This window comes from Episyrphus balteatus, chromosome X, assembly GCF_945859705.1.
Source record: "Episyrphus balteatus chromosome X, idEpiBalt1.1, whole genome shotgun sequence".
NCBI lineage: Eukaryota > Metazoa > Arthropoda > Insecta > Diptera > Syrphidae > Episyrphus > Episyrphus balteatus.
Window position 1 is genome coordinate 3,272,373 of NC_079138.1, and position 20,859 is coordinate 3,293,231.

The following is a 20,859-nucleotide window of genomic DNA, read 5'->3' on the forward strand; positions in this document are numbered from 1 at the left end:
TATCTCAAAATTGTGTCCTGCCTATAACACTGGTCTGCAAAATTTAACTTTTTTTTTCTTCTTCAAATAATTTTTTGATATTATAAAAGATTAGACTTTCCTGAATCTAAATCTGGTATCAGAAAAATTCTATCTGGTACCATTTTTGTAAAAATGATTTTTGAAAAATGTGAGTAGTTTCTAAAAAAATCCCTCTTTTAGATTCATTTGAACTTGTATATAATTAAAACTATTTGTCGTATTGAGCTCAAATTTAGAGGACTTATTCTTCATTATATGACCGATTGATCGATCGATTGACACCAAATATGTTCTTTTACATTCATGTTTACTCATTTTTTAAAATACTGATTGACAAAAAAAAACAGACATTTGGAAATCCTTCACTTTTTAGTAAATCCTACATGAACAAAAGCACCTTAATTTAGGAAAATATAAAATATCAATGCCCATTTTATTTAAAAAGTCTAATATGTAAAGAAAACCAAAATAAAAAACATTAAACAAAATTTTTACGTGTTTTGTAATTTTATATACTATTTTTCTATTTAGAAATATCTTATTTTTAATAAACTATTCGATAAACTGCCTAGTAAAGCTTTAGATTTGTTTCTCCTAGAAACAATAGTACACTTTTTTTGTTTTTGATATGCTAGAATCCGAAGTCAAAAAAATTCTATCACGTCAGGATTTTAAGATATTCGCATTAAAGTGTCACAAAATCAAGTTTTTTTTAGAAAATCTCAAAAAAAAACTACTATATCACAAAAACTGGAGCTGGCCGAAATTTTGTGAGCTTGGATTCAAAATTAGCACACTAAAGTCCATTAGAAAAGTATACTTTTGTTCTAGGGACAAAGATATATTAATATTTAGAGATCAGTTTTTTTATGGTAAGATATGCCAAACCTTCTAAACTTACTTCAATTAAGATATCTCGGAGAAGAAAAGAGATATTGAGAAGATTAAAATTTGAATTTGAAAGAAAAAAATAAGTTCTTTCATAAACCGTATCAATTTCAATTGAAAAAGATTACATTATGCCAAAATATTTCTTCGAAAACAGCAAAAAAATGGGTTTTTGAGATTTTCTAACGGGAATATTTTAAAAACGTGACGTGCTAGGTCAATTCTGACTTCGGATTCAGAATCAGCATACAAAAATCCTTTAGAAAAGTATAGTTTTATTTAAAGGAGGATTTTCTTGCAGACCAATGTAATCTATCTACATTATTAATTTCATTCATTTTTCTGTTTAAGAAAAAATTATAAAAATAAGAAATCATTTAAAAACAGCCAAAATTTGGTTTAAAAAACTTGCTTTTCTCATTATTCGGTCAGAAATTATTTTAGAAATTCAATTTTTTACACATGCATGCGCTGCGCATGGCAAATACCTATTTATGTTCTATAAAAAAGATTCTTAAAAATATAAAAACACTTAAAAAAGTAGGTGTTTAAAAAAAAAATTCAAAACGCAGAGCTTCGGAAAAAAAAACCGTTTTAGACTCTTAATTTTTTTTTTTTGAACTTTTCATTGGTATAACTTAAATAACCACTTTGTCGAAGGTGTTTAAAAAAAAAACCTTCATAATTTGATTTCTTAATTTTCTCAATAATTTTTGAGCGATAAAAAAAAATTCAACATTTTACAACATCGCGAAATCAGCCGATTTTTTGTAATTTCTTTTTACCTTTATTTACCCTATTTATTGATTGAATTTGAAAAAAAACCAGAGACCTTTCTTTTGAATCACTTTGATGGATTTGTAGGAAATTTCTTAAAATACATTTTGTATTTATATTTTTTTCAGAAAATAGGGTACATTTTATATGTTTCTCACTTGTTTATAATGCGCCTGTATACTTTTTTGTAGCGGCATAAATTAAAAGCTTTTCTATTTGAACTGTGTATCTAAACTTGTACGTACATATATTAAATTTATACCTTGTTTATAGAGAGCGTTGTTCTCTTTGATTAATGAATACTCGCGCTGCCTCTTTTTTTTTTTCTAAATATTTATTCAATTGTTGTAGTAGGTAAGGTATTGTAACTATGTTTGGATTTTGATAAAGCCTATTGACAAATTCAGATTGTATTTTGTTCACAAGACGGACGGTTGTGCTAGCTCCGTTTTTTTTTTGTTTTTAGTTGATTTCATTCAATTTTATTCAAAATAAGTACCGAAAATAGTAATAAATACTCGGTATTTTTGTACCTAACATATCTATTTATTTTGTGAAATTTGTTAGTCTTATAAAAAAAAAAAAAAAATAAATAATGTCTTCTGCAAAACGTGTATCAAGAACCAGCACATCAACTCCAACCCCAACAGGGGCTGGCAGTGCTGGAAATAGGTCCTCCAGTCCAAGAAGTCCAACACGCACAAGTCGCCTTCAGGAGAAGGCAGAACTTCAGAATCTCAATGATCGTCTTGCATGTTATATCGATCGTGTTCGAAATTTGGAAAATGAAAATTCCCGATTGACCGTTGAAGTACATACGGCACGTGAAACGGTCACTCGAGAAGTTTCAAATATTAAAGCCATATATGAACATGAATTGTCAGCTGCACGAAAACTTTTAGACGAAACGGCTCGTGATAAGGCTAAATTAGAAATTGAAAACAAACGACTTTGGGATGAGAATGATGATCTTAAAATCAGGTATGTGGATATGGGATTTTCTCAAAATTCAAATTGTATCTATTAGTTTGTTTACATTAGGTTTTTTTTTAAGCAATTGATTTCAATATATGTAGTTCAAAAAATGTTTGGTGGTCTTCTACATTCGTGGTGACATCATTTCTACTGTTCTATAGTCACATTGAGATCAGTTAGCTTAAAGTTCTAACCGAAAACCCGAAACAGGCATAATATCCAATACCAATTCATACCTTTTTTATTTTCTTTTCTTTAAAAATCTCAACAATTTTAACATACTCGTCGTCGGTCGTACCTACTTGTTGTCACTGTTGTTTTTTGAATAGCTTATAAACGCAGGTGTATGAATGATAATGAAATGAGTGTTGTTTTTTTTTTTTTGGAAAATTACGTCACTCACAGAAATTCAAGAATTGTTTAACTTAGTGACATGACGCGGTGATGGCGGGCGGCGGATGAAAGTTGTTGTAGCATTTTTTTTTTCTTTTTTTCTTAACTGTAAAATATTTCAATCTTTTCAATCTCTTGTTATGTTAATGAATGAATAAACTTAGGAATTATTTTCGTGTTAAAGAAACAAAATTTGAGTCAAACAGCAGGAATACCGGTATGAAGATGTCAGTTTTGCTTTGCTATATTTTGCTATGCGTCATACTGTTGTACATCGACCTCGAGTTGAAGAAATGGCTAATTTCTTATTTAGATGTAATTTAGTTTGAAAAGATCAATTTTTAAAATTAAATACTTCAAAAATGATCTTTTATTCAAAATTTATTATCTGAATTTTAATTCATAGGACCGTTTTTTTTTTTTTTAGACAAACTGGGTAAAGTTTTTGATTTTCAAAACATCAAAAATAATAATATCTTATTTTCTTGTCACTATTAAATTGTTTCAGATCCTTTTAGTAGCATAATAAAAGAATATTTCAAGAAATCAATACTTGACCTAAATACCGAAGAAATATCGTGACCAAAAGTCATACATAATGTGTGGGGTGTTTTCCATAGAAAAGTTATTCCTATTACTGTCGGCTTATTCAAAATAAATAAATGGTTTCTAGTCAAATAAAGTGCACAACTGAGTCGCATAAACTTACTCGTATAAGGTTTCAAATTGAAATTTTAAAAAATAAAAACAAATATTGTGTTTCGATTTGATTTGATTTTGAAATATTGTGGAATTATTTGACACATTTTTTTAACATTTTTTGGATGTAACACATCTCAAATTTTACAAGTAATAATAAAATGTGTGTAGTTTTTATTTAGTTGTACTGAAGAAATAGAAAAACTTTGAACTTTCGGGTTTGACATAAATATTTCGTGTTTCTGCAGTAATAAGATTATTAAGTATGATTACGGTGACCATATTTCTAGAAGCGAAACCCGGGACAGATAAAAATTCATTGGATATTTTTGAAAAAAAAACGATTTTTCAAAATAAAAAAATTGAATATTTTTAAAATGATTTTTCATAATGTTTCCTTATTTTAATATTGAATTTCTTAAACTATTTTATAGGAGCTGGAGCATTTTCGTTGAAATCATTTAAATCGTTTACGAAATCAGAAATCTAGAACACGGTTCAATTAGTGATAAATATTGTTAATAACTTCTAAACAAAATATGTTTTAAAAATCTTAAGAGCTGTTTTCTAACATTTTATTTGAAAGATTTGAAATTTTATAATCTTTTAATTCAACTTTTAACATGCTTAAAAGTTTTAAAATTCAGCTAGGTTCATATATGTTGCTCATTATTCGAAAAAAAAAAACTTTTCGACCTTTTTTACAAAACCAACTCAACGAAATCATAAACGAAATTTTTGCTTTTCGTTACACATTACGCTGCCTAACCAACGAAATTCTTACCCGTGCTAGACTATTTGGAGTGTATTCAATAGTTTGTCACTCACATTTAATTGTCCTGGTAAATTTTTCTGATCCAAAAGAGTTTTTTTTTTGATTTTGGAGAGTTAGACAAATTTTCGTTTTGCTTCAGCAGCGTATTAGGCTTAATGATTTTATCCGAAAAATTAGAAAAACTTTTAGTTTTTAACCACTGTTTTCTTGTTTTCCGTACAAAATAGCTATTTAAAATTTTGAATACAAAAATCAGAGAATTTGCAAATACGTGACAATCACGGGACAAATAACAAAATACGGGACACTTATGCGTCCCGGTTTTCCTAAATAAAAACCCGGGACAAGCTGTAGAAATACGGGACTGTCCCGGGTTTTTTGTTTGTAAAAATTTGTAAAAATTCATAAAAAAAAAAATATTTTAAAAAATTGTTATAAGAAATTAGATTAAAACTAGAGAAAATAAGATGAAATTTGTTTTTAAAATTATATCTTTGAATTCCTAAAGGATAGTTTCTTGGGCGGCAAAGAATTTTCAGAGCAAGGAAAAAAAATATTAAAATCCATGGAGCTGTTCAAAAAATAAAATGCACAACAAACAAATATTTAAGAAAAAAAAATATGCAAAAATGTCTTCAAATGCAAAAAAAAAAAACAACTCTTTACATGAAATTGATCTCCAAAACAAGTTTTTGAAAAAAAAAACTAATTTTTTATAATTAAATTTTTGAAGAAAAAAAGTTTTGAAATAAAATTGGTAGGCCATTTTGTAGCAATTTTATTAATTTTCTCTTAAAATCAAAATTTCAAAAAACTTTTTTTTTAAATTAATTTTTGTTTTATATTAAAATTAAGTAAATGCTTTTGTAGTAGGTAGTTTGGGAAAAAAATCTGATTAAAAAAAAAAAAAATGGCAGGTACCGTTAATAATGATTTTCGAAAAACGTTTTCATTTAAAAATACCACCGAAAAAAAACCAATATCAATTTAACATTTTTTTAAATATCAAATTAACATTTTTTAAATATCAGCCAAAAATGCTCTATAAAATGTGTTTTATGATTTTTAAAATGTTAAAACAACATTTTTATTATCAGGATGATATTTAAATGTCACATTTTGGAAATTTTTTTTGATATTTTATTATTATTTTTTCATATCAATTTCTCATCCAAATTATTGAAAAATATTTAATAAAAAACTCTTAATGTGTACTAATTTAAAGGCGCTTTGTGTTTTTTCGAAGTAAAATGTATGATTTACTGAGAAAATTTGATCGGCACTAAGATTTTACTTCACATAGTTTGGGATAAAATAACAAAACAATTATATCACCTATAATAGAAAAAAATAATATCACCATTATTTTGTAAAGAATATTCCCTTTCAGTAATGTTTTGAAAAAAGAAAGAAAATTCTTAAAATAATAAAAATAATAAAAATGAAAAGGAAAGAAATAGGTTTCATTTTAATAAAATAAAACGTAAAATCTAGTCAACATTGATATTTTAATTGTCAAAGTGAAATTTTCACTATCCACTTAAACTTAAAAAAATGTCAAAATGATATTTTAATTGTCAAAGTGAAATTTTCACTATCCCACCTGAAATTAAAAAATGTCAAAATGATATGATAAAATATCAAAATTGATATTTTAATTGTTGGACGACTTTTGTCACTGAAAAATGTTAATTTGATAGCTGTTATTATCAAATTTTTTTTTTCGGTGTAGATCTTTTCTTATAACTATCATTTCAAATTTTTTTTTAAAAGCGTTGGAGCCTGTTTTGAGAAAATTTAATTTTTTTTTCAAAATCGGTATATAACAGGTACCGTTATTTTTGGTACAAAAAAAAAAAAAATAATTCCAAAAACCTTTCTAGTCAGCAAAAATCGCTATATGTATACCAAGTTTGATATTAATCGGTTCATCCGTTTAGGCTGTAGCTTGTTACCCAGACAGGCAGATTGATAGACAGACGAACTCAAGTGACCAACGTTTTTGGGATCTATTCTCTTTTTTATATAGACCTACAAACATATACAGGGTGTCCCACAGTCACCGCCCCAAATGAAAACCATGGATTCCTGAGGTCATTTTAAGTCGAAAAACTTAAGAGGTAATTTTCTCGTTTTCGTCCCGTTTTCGAGTTACCACGGTTTTTATGATTTTTGCTCTCTTGTGCTTTAACTGGCCTTAGCTTTGCCAAACTAAGTTTCATTTGAAAGGTTTTTTTTACAACCAATCAAGAATTTATTACAGTTTAAGTTTGTCTCAAAACTTTTTTTTCTGTGGACAACCGTTTTTCCACAATTTTACATCAAACACAATTTTCTTCGTTTTTAATTGTTTTTTACACTTTCATATCATTTAAGTCAAAAAAACACGTTAATGAGTATTAATTTTTTGTCCTTTTTATTAAAGCCCAGTTTATTTTCATAAAAAAATAAGTTTTATTTCATAAAAAAGGCTACTGAAAGTAATTAAAAAAAATAAACAAACTGAGTGAATTAAAAAAAAAATAATTTTTAAATACAAAATTGATTTATATGAATTAAAATTTTTTCTGAGCTTTAAATATTTGTTCTTTTCTTAACCACAATAGCTCAGAAAAAGTTTTTAGTTCATTTAAATCAAATTTTTATTTAAAAAATATTTTTTTTTTTTATTTCACTCAGTTTGTTTATTTTTTTTAATTACTTTCAGTAGCCTTTTTTATGAAATAAAACTTATTTTTTTTATGAAAATAAACTGGGCTTTAATAAAAAGGACAAAAAATTAATACTCATTAACGTGTTTTTTTGACTTAAATAATATGAAAGTGTAAAAAACAACTTAAAAAACGAAGAAAATTGTGTTTGATGTAAAATTGTGGAAAAACGGTTGTCCACAGAAAAAAAAGTTTTGAGACAAACTTAAACTGTAATAAATTCTTGATTGGTTGTAAAAAAAATCTTTCAAATGAAACTTAGTTTGGCAAAGCTAAGGCCAGTTAAAGCACAAGAGAGCAAAAATCATAAAAACCGTGGTAACTCGAAAACGGGACGAAAACGAGAAAATTACCTCTTAAGTTTTTCGACTTAAAATGACCTCAGGAATCCATGGTTTTCATTTGGGGCGGTGACTGTGGGACACCCTGTATATTTTATATAGACCTTTCAAACATATTTCAAGAAACAACAGAAATCTTATGCATTAGAAATTAAATATTAATCGACGTATAAAAACATAGTTTTAAGAAATCATTGGACTGTTTTGAAAAATTGTTTTTTTTTTTTTTTTTCAAAAAACAAACAAATATTAAACTAAAAATAAAATAAAGGTAAGATACATGTATTTTTTTTACCATTATCGTTAGAATCGTTTTGGAGAAAAAAAATAACCTTTATCATTTTTGGTACTTGCCATGTAACGTTAATTTTGACTCTTAAAAAAATTTATATTTGCCTTCTAAGGAATATTCAAAAATCCTTAACTACAAAGTTTGAAGAAAATTACAAAAGTGGCGCCCAATTAACGCTTTTTCTGATTAATATTATAAAAAAAAATATGTTTAGAAAAGCCTAACACTTTAAATAAACAGAATGTAATTCTGATGTGTGTCTAATCAAGTGAATCGCACTGTACAAATAGTTAGTCCATTTTACCTTACCATTCTACCTAAACAAAATTTGCAAACTTTGAATGGTTTTTTTTTTTTTTTTTAATGTGTTAAGTTTATTTTATATTTCCATGTCGTCGGTCAAAATCAATAAGAAAAAAAAAAATATTACTGATAGTGCTCAGTATGACAACGACCATATACCTCCTTTCTCTCCAAGAAGGAAGTGTAGTTGTATACATACACTGATAAATTTTTGTCATAGAATGAATTAATTTTTTTTTTTTTAGTGTTCTATTTAGCCCTCGCATTATAAGTTTCTATGCGTGATGATGAGCTCATCTATTTCATTTAGGAAAAATATCTAATTTTAGTCTCGGATGTTTACTGCTTACCACTAAGCTTTCAAATAAAATAATTCAAGGCAATTATAGTAAACCTGAACTTGTAGAAAAAAAAAATATGAATTTAGAACATATGTATATATGTGATGTCATTTATATTTTTTCGTCAATGTGTCAATAGAATATAAATAAAATACACAACTGGGTCGTAGGGACATGCTCATTTGCAATATGATGGCATAAGTAGAACCTTACCTATAGATAAAGGGGATGTTTAGGATTCTTTGTATATAATAAAATTTGAGAATGCTAATTTTGTGTTAGAAAACGTTTTTATACTCCTAATTTTAAAATTAAGAAATAATAAAATTAAATGATTTTTGGATTTTTTTTGTTGAAAAATCACTATTTTAATTAGTGATAGGAACTATCGAATAAAAACTATCAAATAATCGATAGTTGTAAAATATTCATTCATTCGATAGTTTGAAATCATTTACTCATTCATTTAGTTACTATTTTCATTTGAATAGGTTTTTCATTTGATAGTTTTTTTCATTCGAATAGTTTTCTTAAACAATAGTTTTCTCATTCGAATAGTTTTTTTATACGATAGTTTTCTCATTCGAATAGTTTTCTTAAACGATAGTTTTTTCATTCGAATAGTATTTTTATTCGATAGTTTTTTAATTCGAATAGTTTTCTTAAACGATAGTTTTTTCATTCGAATAGTATTTTTATTCGATAGTTTTTTTATTCGAATAGTTTTCTTAAACGATAGTTTTTTCATTCGAATAGTATTTTTATTCGATAGTTTTTTTAATTCGAATAGTTTTCTTAAACGATAGTTTTTTCATTTGAATAGTTTTTATTCGATAGTTTTTGTTCGAATGAATAAATGAATGAATGAATGAACTATTCGATAGTTCAAATCATTCAGTTACTAACTATCGATAGTTGGAATCATTCGATAGTTCCCATCACTAATTTTAATAGATGGACTTAATTTTTTTTTGAAACTTTGATTTTTAATTGAAATTTCAACTGATTGTAATATTTCAAGAATATTGTGTCAATTTGTTATAAAACAGGGTTGTAAAAATTATTTTTTTGTAATACATTTGTTTTTCATAACAAATTAAAAAAAAATATTTTTTGCAAATACAAAATTGCAACTGAAAAATACTCTGCATTAAAAAAAAATCAATGTAAAATGTTTGCATTAAAAAAAAATTGTATTGCAACTGAAATATATCTGCATTGAAAATAAATTTTTACTGCAAATAAAAATATTTTGCATTGAAAATAAAATTTGTATTGCAAATAAAAAATACTCTGCATTGAAAAAAAAAAAAAAATCAATGCAAAATGTGTGATTAAATATTTTTCTTTAAATATACGTCGAATTTCTTACAATTTTGGCAATGAGACCATATATCAGGTTCAATACTATAGTTAAAATAGCTTATGTATGTTCAAATATCCAAAATTGTAAGAAATTCGACGAATAATAAAAAAAAAATATTTAATGCACACATTTTGCATTGATTTTTTTTTCAATGCAGAAAATTTTTTTATTTGCAATAGGTACATTTTGTTTTTATGCAAAAAATATTTATTTGAAATAAAAATTTTATATTCAATGCAATTTTTTTTTATTTTTAATGCGATTTTTTTTTTTTTAGTAGCATTAAATATTTTTTATTTTTTTAATTTAATTTTTTTTTGTTGAATTTCAAATGCACTTTTTTTCAATTGATATTTTTAAAACCCTGTTATAAAACTTGTTTCCAAGTTTTCTGCCTTCGAAGCTAACAAACAAATATTTGGTTTCAAATAACTCATTAACCGGGCCACCAAAAGTCTTTTAGTTTTCAACATGAATAGAGCTTAAAGGGATCTTACTTTTGATTTCTCACTCGATATATTTTTATTAAAACTGCACTAAAGCTTTGCTTTAAATCATTTTATACAAAATTTATATGACAACGACCAACGATTTACTCATATCGACTTTATGTTTAAACTGATAAACATGTTTTTGTTATTGTTGTTTTAATTTAACAATTATAATATTTCCAGACTCGACAAAAAAACAAAAGATCTTAATGTTGCTGAGAATAGTGCTCGCGTATATGAATCTCGTTGCAGTGAATTAACTGGCAAATACAACAATGCCAATGCCGATCGTAAAAAGGCTCAAGACGAAGCCAGAGAATTACTCAAAGAAAACGAAAGGTTGCGTGCATTGCTCGAAGATTTGCGCAAACAACTTGAACAAGAAACGCTAGCCCGTGTTGACCTTGAAAATGCCAATCAAAGTCTACGCGAGGAATTATCCTTCAAGGATCAAATTCATTCGCAAGAATTAACCGAAACACGCAGTCGGCGACAAGTTGAAATTAGTGAAATTGATGGTCGCTTATCGCAACAATATGAAGCTAAATTGCAGCAATCATTGCAAGAACTTCGTGATCAATACGAACAACAAATGCAAGCTAATAGAAATGATATTATTTTGTTATATGATAATAAAGCTAAAAATTTGCAAAGTGCTGCAACTCGCAATGCCAATGCTGCCTCTCAAATGTCTGAAGAATTACGTATTAGTCGTACAAAAATTGATTCTTTAAATTCACGTATTGGTGAATTAGAGTCTCAGAATGCTACTCTTAACGTAAGTGTTACTTAATATCTTATAGTATATTTGTTTTAATAAGTGTTATTATAATTATAGGGTCGCCTTCGTGATATGGAAAAACTTTTTGACCATGAACGTGCTCGTCACAATCAAGAAACTTCCCTTCTCGAAGCTGAACTTAATCGTATGCGCGAGGAAATGGCTCAGCAACTTCAAGAATACCAGGATCTTATGGATATCAAAGTATCACTTGACTTGGAGATAGCTGCTTATGACAAGCTATTACGCGGCGAGGAACATCGTCTAAATATGTCCCCTGGCGGAACTGCAACAACTTCTTCAAATTCATCAGCAATGCGTTCAAGTCGTCTTATTTCGTCAGCAGCTCCATCTGGTAGTCAATTATCGGCTGGCGTTAAACGTCGTCGTACCGTAGTCGATGAATCTGAAGATCGAAGTGTCTCCGAGTACTCAGTAAATGCAACATCTAAAGGTGATATTCAAATATTGGAAGCTGATAGTGAAGGTCGTTTTATTAAACTTCAAAACAAAAGCAACGATGAAGTTAATTTAACTGGATGGCAATTGATTCGTTTTGCTGGTGATAATGAGCTTGCTTATAAATTTGGACGTGGAACGAAAATTGATGGCGGAGCAACGCTTACCATTTGGTCTGTAGATGCAGGAAGTCATGAGCCACCATTAAGTATTCAAATGAAGAAAAAATGGCCAACTAGTGATACTATGAAGACGATTCTAATGAATACAGATCGAGAAGTGAGTACATATATACATGATTTAATAATGATATAATTTATTACAGTCAAATTAGATATATATATATTAACTTTTTGACAAATTCCGACAAAAAGTTTGAAATATTCACAGACACCTCTGAAGTTCAAGGTCGAGTGTCGAAAATTACTGGTTTTCACTTTTTTTTTTTTTTTGTTAAAAATATATAACTAATCCAACATTTTAGAAAACCTTCTTTTCTACAAATATTGGTTAGATTACACGGGTTTACAGCCAAAATAAACACTCAATATCTACCACTATTTTTTTCTAAAGTACTTTGACCTCAGGGACTCGAAAATTACATTAAAAAAATTTACAATATATACGTTTTCGAGATATGTCTAATATTTCAAAATTTGTTGTCATTGTTTTTCTAAGCATTATTAATATTCAGGTTATATCTTGAGTAATAAATGACCAATCTAAACAAATGAACCAGAACCGAAAAGCTAAATAAATAAGCAAAAAACATTAGAATAGCTTTTCCGTGTTACTTCAGATGTTTAAGGGGGGAAATCCCTCTGGACGACAGCTTTTTTAATAATTTTTTTTGGAAAACTGAAAGCATTTATTGAAATTTGGAAAAGTATGTGATATTTTTGACATTGATACAATTTTTTTGAAGTACGAAAAAAAAACAAAATGGAGGATCTATAGCTCTTTAAAGTTGACGTCTCGAGTTTGCGCCGTGCAATGCCCAGGTCTAGAAAATTATTTACATATAATCAAAAAAGGAATTTTTTTCCAATAAAATATATTTATACGCATTGCATGAACCTAAATTTTGTAAAAAAAAGTGTAAAATAAAAATTAGACACCAAAAAAACGAAAAAACACAATGATTTTTTATAAACAAATTGTTAAAAAAAATTTTTATTGTACAAATTTTATTGAACTTTTAGGTTCATGCAAATTAAAGAGTAATTTGCAATTTATTTCAAATCGATAGCTTCATTAGTTTTTGAGTAACCTTGCACGGCGTGGAAAAAAAAGTGTTTCGAGGAAAAAGCATTTAAAGTTTTCGTTTTCATACTGTGGTATGTTCGGAGAGCTTTTGGGGCTTTTTTATGAGGTAATTTTTCCATATTATTTAAGTTTTTGTATTCTGAAAGGTTCTGAAAGGGTACAAAACTTGAATAATATGCAAAAATTACCTCATAAAAAAGTCGGATTTCTTAAGAAAAAAAAATTTATCTCGGTTATTTATGGAATATTCCCAACAATGTTATACCAATTTGAAAAGCGAATTGAACACACTAACTTTTAAGGAAACTTGCCGAAACATTGTAGTGCATTTTTTGTACACTACGGCTCATTGAATTAGAGTCATGTAAAATTTTTTAGTACTAAGTTGGGTAAAAAAGTAATATTTTCTTTAAAACTGATGAGGCTGAGTTAAAATTTTTGAATGCATTTGATAGCAGGGTTATTCAAGGTTCCGTAACAAAAGAAAAAAATGAGCAAAATTAAGATTTGTAGTCACGGCACATGAAAAACCGTCACAGGGTGACCATTTTTTCGACTTTTTTTTCAAATGCCCATAACTCCCAAAATATATGGCTGCGATTTTTTTTATTATTTTTCTGATAGCTGTCACCACCTACCCTATCTTTCGTTTTCGTTTCGACGTTAACTTTTGGGACACCCTGTATAACTTGAAAAGCAAGTCGAATTTGAAAATTTTTATTAAGTAACTTTTTGTAGATAATTTAATTTCCAACCGATATAGATTCTTTTTCTTAAATTTTAAAAATTAAAGTATTGTCATAAACTTTAAAAAAACTTATAAAAAAAAATTATAAAAAACGAGATTTTTTATGTTTTTACTAAATAGCTTATTTATAGACATTGAAAATGTGAAGGAGAAAAGAAGATACTTTATCTTTTAACATGATGGTCACAAAAACTGAGTACGACTAAAATTTGATAAAATATTGGTATACTTTCAAAGTGTTTTTGGGCTATTTTCAATGTACAAAAAACTTATATATTCGATATATTGACATTTTCGAAAATGAAATCGATTTCAAATGCAGTGAACAAATTTGCTGTGAAAAACATTTATTTTCGACACTTTACCTTGAATAACTTTTAACGCTGCGGTGTCAGATTTTTGTTATGATAAATAAAACATAGCAAAAGTGTGTACCAAAATTTTTGCGATATATATTGGAATTTGTCATTTTGTTAATTTGACTGATGTAAGTATTAATTTAAAACTATTATCATTCTTCAATAAATTATATCATATGTAAACGACAAATCTACTTATTTACCAGGCTACGTAAAAAATTTAATTTTTTTTTTTAAATTTATTTTAAATGAATTGGCAAAGAGAAAAGAAATTCGATTGAAATATTGTGATGTTGAAAGGTTAATTTTTTTTCCTCTAACAAATTAAAACATCTTCCAGACAGATTATTATATAAAAAAATTTCGATTTTTGCTCACGCGTAACTAACTTTCATAATTTCTCGATTTGCTCTAACAAAATATTGTTATTTGCAGCAAACTCGTATGAAGTCAATTAAAACGTCATCGCCGTCCAAAATTAAAATTGATAAAATAATCGTTAATGAAGAAAAATTAACAGCCATCACGACGAATAAACCAAAACCAAAAACAAATCCAGAGAAAATAATTTCGCATTATAGTTTACGTAACAGGCAGACGTAGATTGTTCAAAATATATTTTCAAACTTGTATGTATTTTTTTTTTTTTTTTTTGTTTGTCTCATTGAAAAAAAAATTCAATACAAAAACTCACGAAATTATTTTCCAATCAAAGTTTGTAACGAAAATTTTATAAAGATACATTCATAAAAAAAATCATCATAATTTTGCAAAAAAAAAAACAAATTTACTAATCATCAAGTCGTCATTTTTTTTTTTTGGGAACTATATTATTTAGTCCAGTCAAATTGAAGATTCATATAAAAATACAAATTTCTGATGTTATTGAGGCAAAGTCTTAAACGATCTAGTATAAAATGCTAAAGCTATTTAAGTAAGTCAGGGATAGTTTAGCATTTTACTAAATCGTTTAAAATTTTGTGCCACTGTTTTTAAAGATTAACTTTATAATTTTTGTGGTATGCTGAACAAACCATAAAGTCATTAAGAATTATATACCAGAAATACAATTTGACTGGGTTTTATTAACACCCTTATTGCCAATTGCAATTACTAATTGATAGTTGATTATAGTATTTTTTGAAATGTTATTGAAAAAAAAAACATTAAATGGTTGATCATTTTTTCCATAAATTAGATTTTAAAATACTAAATTTTAATATTTATCAACCTTCAATTGATAATTGACAATCGCAATAAATGTGTTAGTTCAGTAAACGAAGAAAACTTGCATTCAAAATGGTCGGGCAATTCTAAATTTTTCATATGTTCTTTGGTGTAATTCGGAAATTCAATATATTTCACACCTATTATAATTCACATCTTATAATGGGTCTACAATCTACGAACTTGCGCTCAATATAAAGTTTCGTTGATTGCTAAAAGTTTTTATTTAAAAATTACTGATCCAGCAGTGGTTGCCCTGTTCCTTTCAAAATAAAATGCACGACTGGGTCGCACGTACTTGCTCTTGTAGTTCAAAGTATCGTTATCTTAAATATCTATTGGAAATTTAAGATTTTGTTTAGTGTTGAGAAAAAATACAAGAAAAAAAAAATGAAAGTTAAAAAAATTACATTTAAATTTATTTTTTTCAAAAATCTTTTAAAAAATTTTTTTTCAAAAACTTCTTTTTAATTTTTTTTTACATTCGCCAGTTCAAAATTATGTCTATAAATTTTGAATAAAATTGACTTATGCTTTGATGAAATTTATGAACTTTAAAAATATGTCAATTTTTGTAAAAATGGCAACGACATATTTCCGTTCTCCGCATTTTTTGAGAAAAAACTAAAAACGCAGTTTTGTTAGAAACAGTAAGAGTATTACATACACTAAATTTAATCAAAATCGTTAGAGCCGTTTTCGAGAAAATTGCAATACCTCGAAAACGTTATATGGGAGATATGCTTTAAAACGGAGATATTAAAAAAATAAAATAAAACGGGTCTAGGGAATTACGTAAAAGTCATCTGTACCAAGTTTTAAGCAAATCCATCCATCCGTTTAGGCCCTAGCTCGATGTAAACCTCAAATTTTTTTTCTACATCAAACCAATACTTGCCCTATAGAGCAAGTAAAAATTCGGAAATGGTTACTTTTTCCAATTTATTTTTTTATTTCCATATTTTCAATCATATTTCAAATCAGAAAAAAAATTTAAAGAGTGACTTGCGGCGATTACTGATTTAAATAGTGATTAAATAGCAGCTATTAGTAGCTGTTCTTTTTATATGCTGCTCACTGTTATCACTGCTCTTTACAAATCGCTCTTTACAAAACAACTTTTTATTAGAGATTTGTAAGTGAAGATGATGATTTTGTTTCTTATTAAGAAGGTAATAAAATAACAAAAAATAATTGATTTTTTTAACAAGTATTTTTAAGAAAAATCCATAGCATAAAATTTCGAAACGCTGCACTGTGGGTTAGAACGCTATTTTAGCTAAAATTAATTATAGAAATTCACGAAATCGTCTAAAATTGCAATTTAAGGCATTAAAATGGTGTCGAATGATATAATAATGATAATTTTATGCCCCAACAGATTCTAATGGTAAGAACAACACCAAAAATAAGCGAGTTATAATGTAAAATGAGGTTTTCAAATTTCCAACACATTATAATTGGTCTAAAAAAACAAAAAAAATGGGTTCTTTGAAGTTTGAACGCATCAAATTCGAAAATGGTATCATTGCTTATTATGGAATATAAAATGTTAATGGAAATAACAAAATCGTTATTTGAAAACATTCAACTCGTTTTCTTTTCATCGTAAGTAGTTTTTTTCTGAATATTTTGCTCCCTATACTTTCGGAGTTACAGCGAAAAAAGTTTGCTCTTGTAGGACATAGTTTTATATAAAACATAAAGCCATATAGGCTAGTTACTTTTTAAAATTATTTCTAGAGTGTGCCTACGCGTGCTTTTTTTTTTAAAGCTTAGGAACATTCGTTTTAAAACAAACTCAGTAAACGAATATCTGTATAGAGGAAAAAGTGGCCTTTTTTGTTTTTTTTCGAAAAATTGCTTACGACTGTGTTTTTTAGGTAGCCAATGAATGTTTTGACCTCAACTTTTAATGAGAAATTATAACTAGTCCATTTATCTATCGAATGAGACCAAAATTATCAATTTTGGAAGAAGTTGACATTTTTAATTAATTCCAGCTAAAATAGCGTTCTGGCCCACAGCGCGCTGGGACAAATCGATGTAACTTGCATTGTCAATATCAGTGCCCAATACTCTTATTAGTAAAATGTTCTGCAAAGTTCGGGGTCATACATTTTCAAGTTTCGTGGAGGATGCTTAGGAAATGGAGTATGAATGTGTCGAATTGAACATTTTTTTTTATTAATGTTAAAGCTATGTCTAATAAAATATCAAAAATTTAGAACTGCCTGACGTTTCTAGCTTGTTTAATTCTGGAATAATTTCATTCTTTTTAAATAAATCAAAAAAAAAAAATTGGACTAGAATAGAAAACTGCTTTTCATCGATTTCATGTTTTAAGTTTTTGTCAATCATCAATTTATTTATTAATTAAACACAAGGCATGCTGATTTCGGGGTGAAATAAAAATAAATTATAGCTTTAAATCCCATTTTCATGTTCATATAAAATTGTTCTTCGAAATAATCAAATATTAACTCTAATTTTTTTTTTTGTAGGATGTTGCAGCATACGAACGGATAAAATCCAATGTTTCGAGTCATGCATCACGTCATAGGACAACGGGCAGTGGTTTTACTTTAGGATCATCTGCAACCTCAACTGGAGTTCGTAGTCTTTTCTCGATGCTGTTCTAAGAAGAAAAAATGCCTTACTTATAATATATAGAATAAGAATGTTAAATATCAACAGAAATGAAAAACAAATCAAAAAAATCTGTTTTTCATTTTTCAAAAATTCTAAAAAAAAAAAAAAAAACAAAGAAGACAGTTGTTTAAATGATATAGTTTCAAAAGGCAGGTGTATATTTGAAAGGTTTGGAAAATTAAAACACTTCAAAACATTGCTTTCTATTAATTAAACTCAATAAACAAAAAAAAAAGAGACTTAAAGCGCAACACATTGCATTTCACTTTTTTAATACATGTACGTTAAAATAAAAAAAAAAAAGCAAAAAAATAAAAACACAACATTCAAAATACAAACACTTAAATTAAACTTACAAAAACAGTTTTTTTTTTCAGAAATTCTATAAGATTTTTGGTTAAACAAAAACTCAACTTAAAAATAAATAAGATTATAAAAAAATCAACCTACCTCATATTTATATTGTTTGCAAGAAATTATGCGCTCATCACAAAATAGTTTCAATGTGCACAGAAAATAAAAGAAAATGCACAATCGAGTCGCACGTACTTGCTCTCAATGTTAAAAGGTTTAAGTTACTTAGATTGTTAATTTTTTTTATTTAAAAAACAATGAAATGTAAATTAAATAATACCTATAACAAAAAATAAACTTCGTCTTAGACGAAAAAAAAAAAATGTCTAAAATAAATTTGCGTTGTAAAAAAAGGTAAGGTAAGTACATATCACAAAAACGAACCTCATATCGAAAAAAATTAAATTCAAAAGTACAAGATATAGTAAAAAGGTATATAAACAACTTTTACTCAAACCATGTTTTTCTATAACCTAAAAAATATTGAGAAATACGACATTTTGACTTTTTTATTTTTATCTTCTACAAAATTGGTTAAATTTTAACAACACTTGCTTAAAAATTACTTTGTTATATTCTTTTACCTATTTTAAATGTTTTTTTGAGTAAAATATTAATTTTTGACGAATTTATTTTGAAAAAATAGCCTATTTTTCATCAAAAAAGGTACCCTTTATGCCATTGATTTTATCGGATTTAACGCGGATTCTCCTAATTAAAAAAAAAAACAAACCCTTTCATCTAAATAACACTGGTAGGCAAAAAACTTAAAAAAAGTCGGGAGCAAGAACTTTATAAGGTGATTTTGATTGACTTTAGTGTGCTGAAATCAAAACTATTTACAGATTTTTTCTATCACGTCTAGTTTTTGAGCTATACTCATCACTAATTTCGCTATAAAGCTTCAAAAACTAATTTTTAGTCAAAAATATATATTTTCCGTAATATGTTGCTCTTTATAAGTCCAAATCAAAAGACGAAAGATGGAATTTGATTCAAAAAACCATTCATTACTTTGAAAAAAATAATCAAGATTTTGAGATATCTATCATAAATTTCTTTTTTCAATATCTTTGAGAAAAAAAAAATAATTTTGAAAAAATATAAATACCTTTAGGACGTGTTAATATGGCGTTTTGAGATTGCATAAGTAGTTTTACCAAAAAAAAAATTAACGGTGATGTAATTCGATGTCAAATGTACCCAAAAAAAAACGCGTTTTTGACCTATTAATATTCAATTATTTCAAAAACGTGACGTTCCAGTGAAATTTTTACTTCAGATTCGGACTAAGCACACAAAATTCCTCTCGAAAAGTAGGGTTTGGTTCTTACTCTATACCCGTTGCCGACCAGTGTAATTTGTTTAGACGGCTTAGATTTTCGAAACATTTGTACCAATTTTCATCGGTGTAACATTTTTGTCCCAGTTTTGGTAGGTACTTATTCTGAGTTTCATCATTTCTAAGTTCTTATAGCAAACGAAACTTTTTCACCAATTAAAAAAAAAAAAAAAAATTTGTGTCAGCTGCTATGAATCCTTTCTTACACATAACGCAACCCATAAAAAAACGCACCCTTTAACCAAAAATATTTTTAAGAACTTTATAAATTCTTTTAAAATTTTATCAGTGTATCATGCTTTTCACATGGATTTCTGTTATATTTTATCTGTTGAAGTAAAAAAACAAGCACTCTTGTTTTTAATCGGCAATAACTTTTCTAAGACAAATTGTATTGAATTTATTTTTATGTCATTAGATTCACCATCAAAAAATACCTTAAAATAATGTGTCATTATGATGATATTCCATAAAAACATTTTTTCACTAATTTTTTACGTCCCTCCCGTAAAAACAAACACCTTCCCACCCAATTTTTTTGTATAGACTTTTTTGATCCTTGGTTCTTATCCCAAAAGCAAACTTATTACGAAGTGTCATGAGTGTTACAATTTTTTTTTTTGACGTCTTATAAATCGATGAACCATGGCAGCCACCACAAAAAAGTGACGCCATTTTCTAAAGTTACACTCTCGCACTTTCGCAGTGCGGCAAAAAATTTCAATTAAAAATTAAAAATAAACTATACAAAAATCTTCTATAGCTTATTTGAAAGATATTAACCTAAAGCTTAATCCAAATGAAGGATTTTTAAAAATTCCGTCATTTAATAGGGTAAACAGAGGTAAAACGGAAAGATGAAATTTAGGCTTAAATCTAAACCCTATAGATAGATGAGCCTAATTTAATAATAACTGCGTTTAAGAAAAAATTCTAAAAAATTTGAAACTAAGCTATAACGTTTTGTTTGAACGTTGTACACGTGTTAGGGCTATGACAAAATGATGATTTTGGGTAAAGGAATTTTTTTTTGACAATTCTAAAGATGCCAGTTGAAAGATGAGAAAAAAAAATTAGGCGTCTGATACGGATTTTTTTCCAACACTCTGTGTTTCGAAATATGAATTTTTGAAAAACACCTTGTTTTTTAGGGGTATTTTTGGGTAGTTTTTGATTTTTAGCCTTTTTTTTTTTTGAGCTTTCAAAAAACCTCACACTTATAGGACATGTAGGTTTTGGCCTTTTTTTACTGAATAACGGACGAAACAAGTTTTTAAAAAACACGTTTTTTGACAGTT

General features: G+C 27.2%; 2 protein-coding genes across 2 annotated transcripts in view; one reads left to right on the forward strand and one right to left on the reverse strand.

Annotated features, from left to right (window-relative positions):
* Positions 1-20,859, reverse strand: part of LOC129920542 (vacuolar protein sorting-associated protein 29) — a 501,662-nt gene that overhangs the window by 149,584 nt on the left and 331,219 nt on the right. The window lies entirely within an intron of this gene.
* On the forward strand, positions 2,174-18,085 carry LOC129920532 (lamin-C). Its single transcript, XM_056001839.1, has 4 exons — positions 2,174-2,667; positions 10,557-11,151; positions 11,212-11,892; positions 17,718-18,085. The coding sequence occupies exons 1-4, from the start codon at positions 2,282-2,284 to the stop codon at positions 17,853-17,855; spliced, it is 1,800 nt and encodes a 599-aa protein (XP_055857814.1). The 5' UTR covers positions 2,174-2,281; the 3' UTR covers positions 17,856-18,085.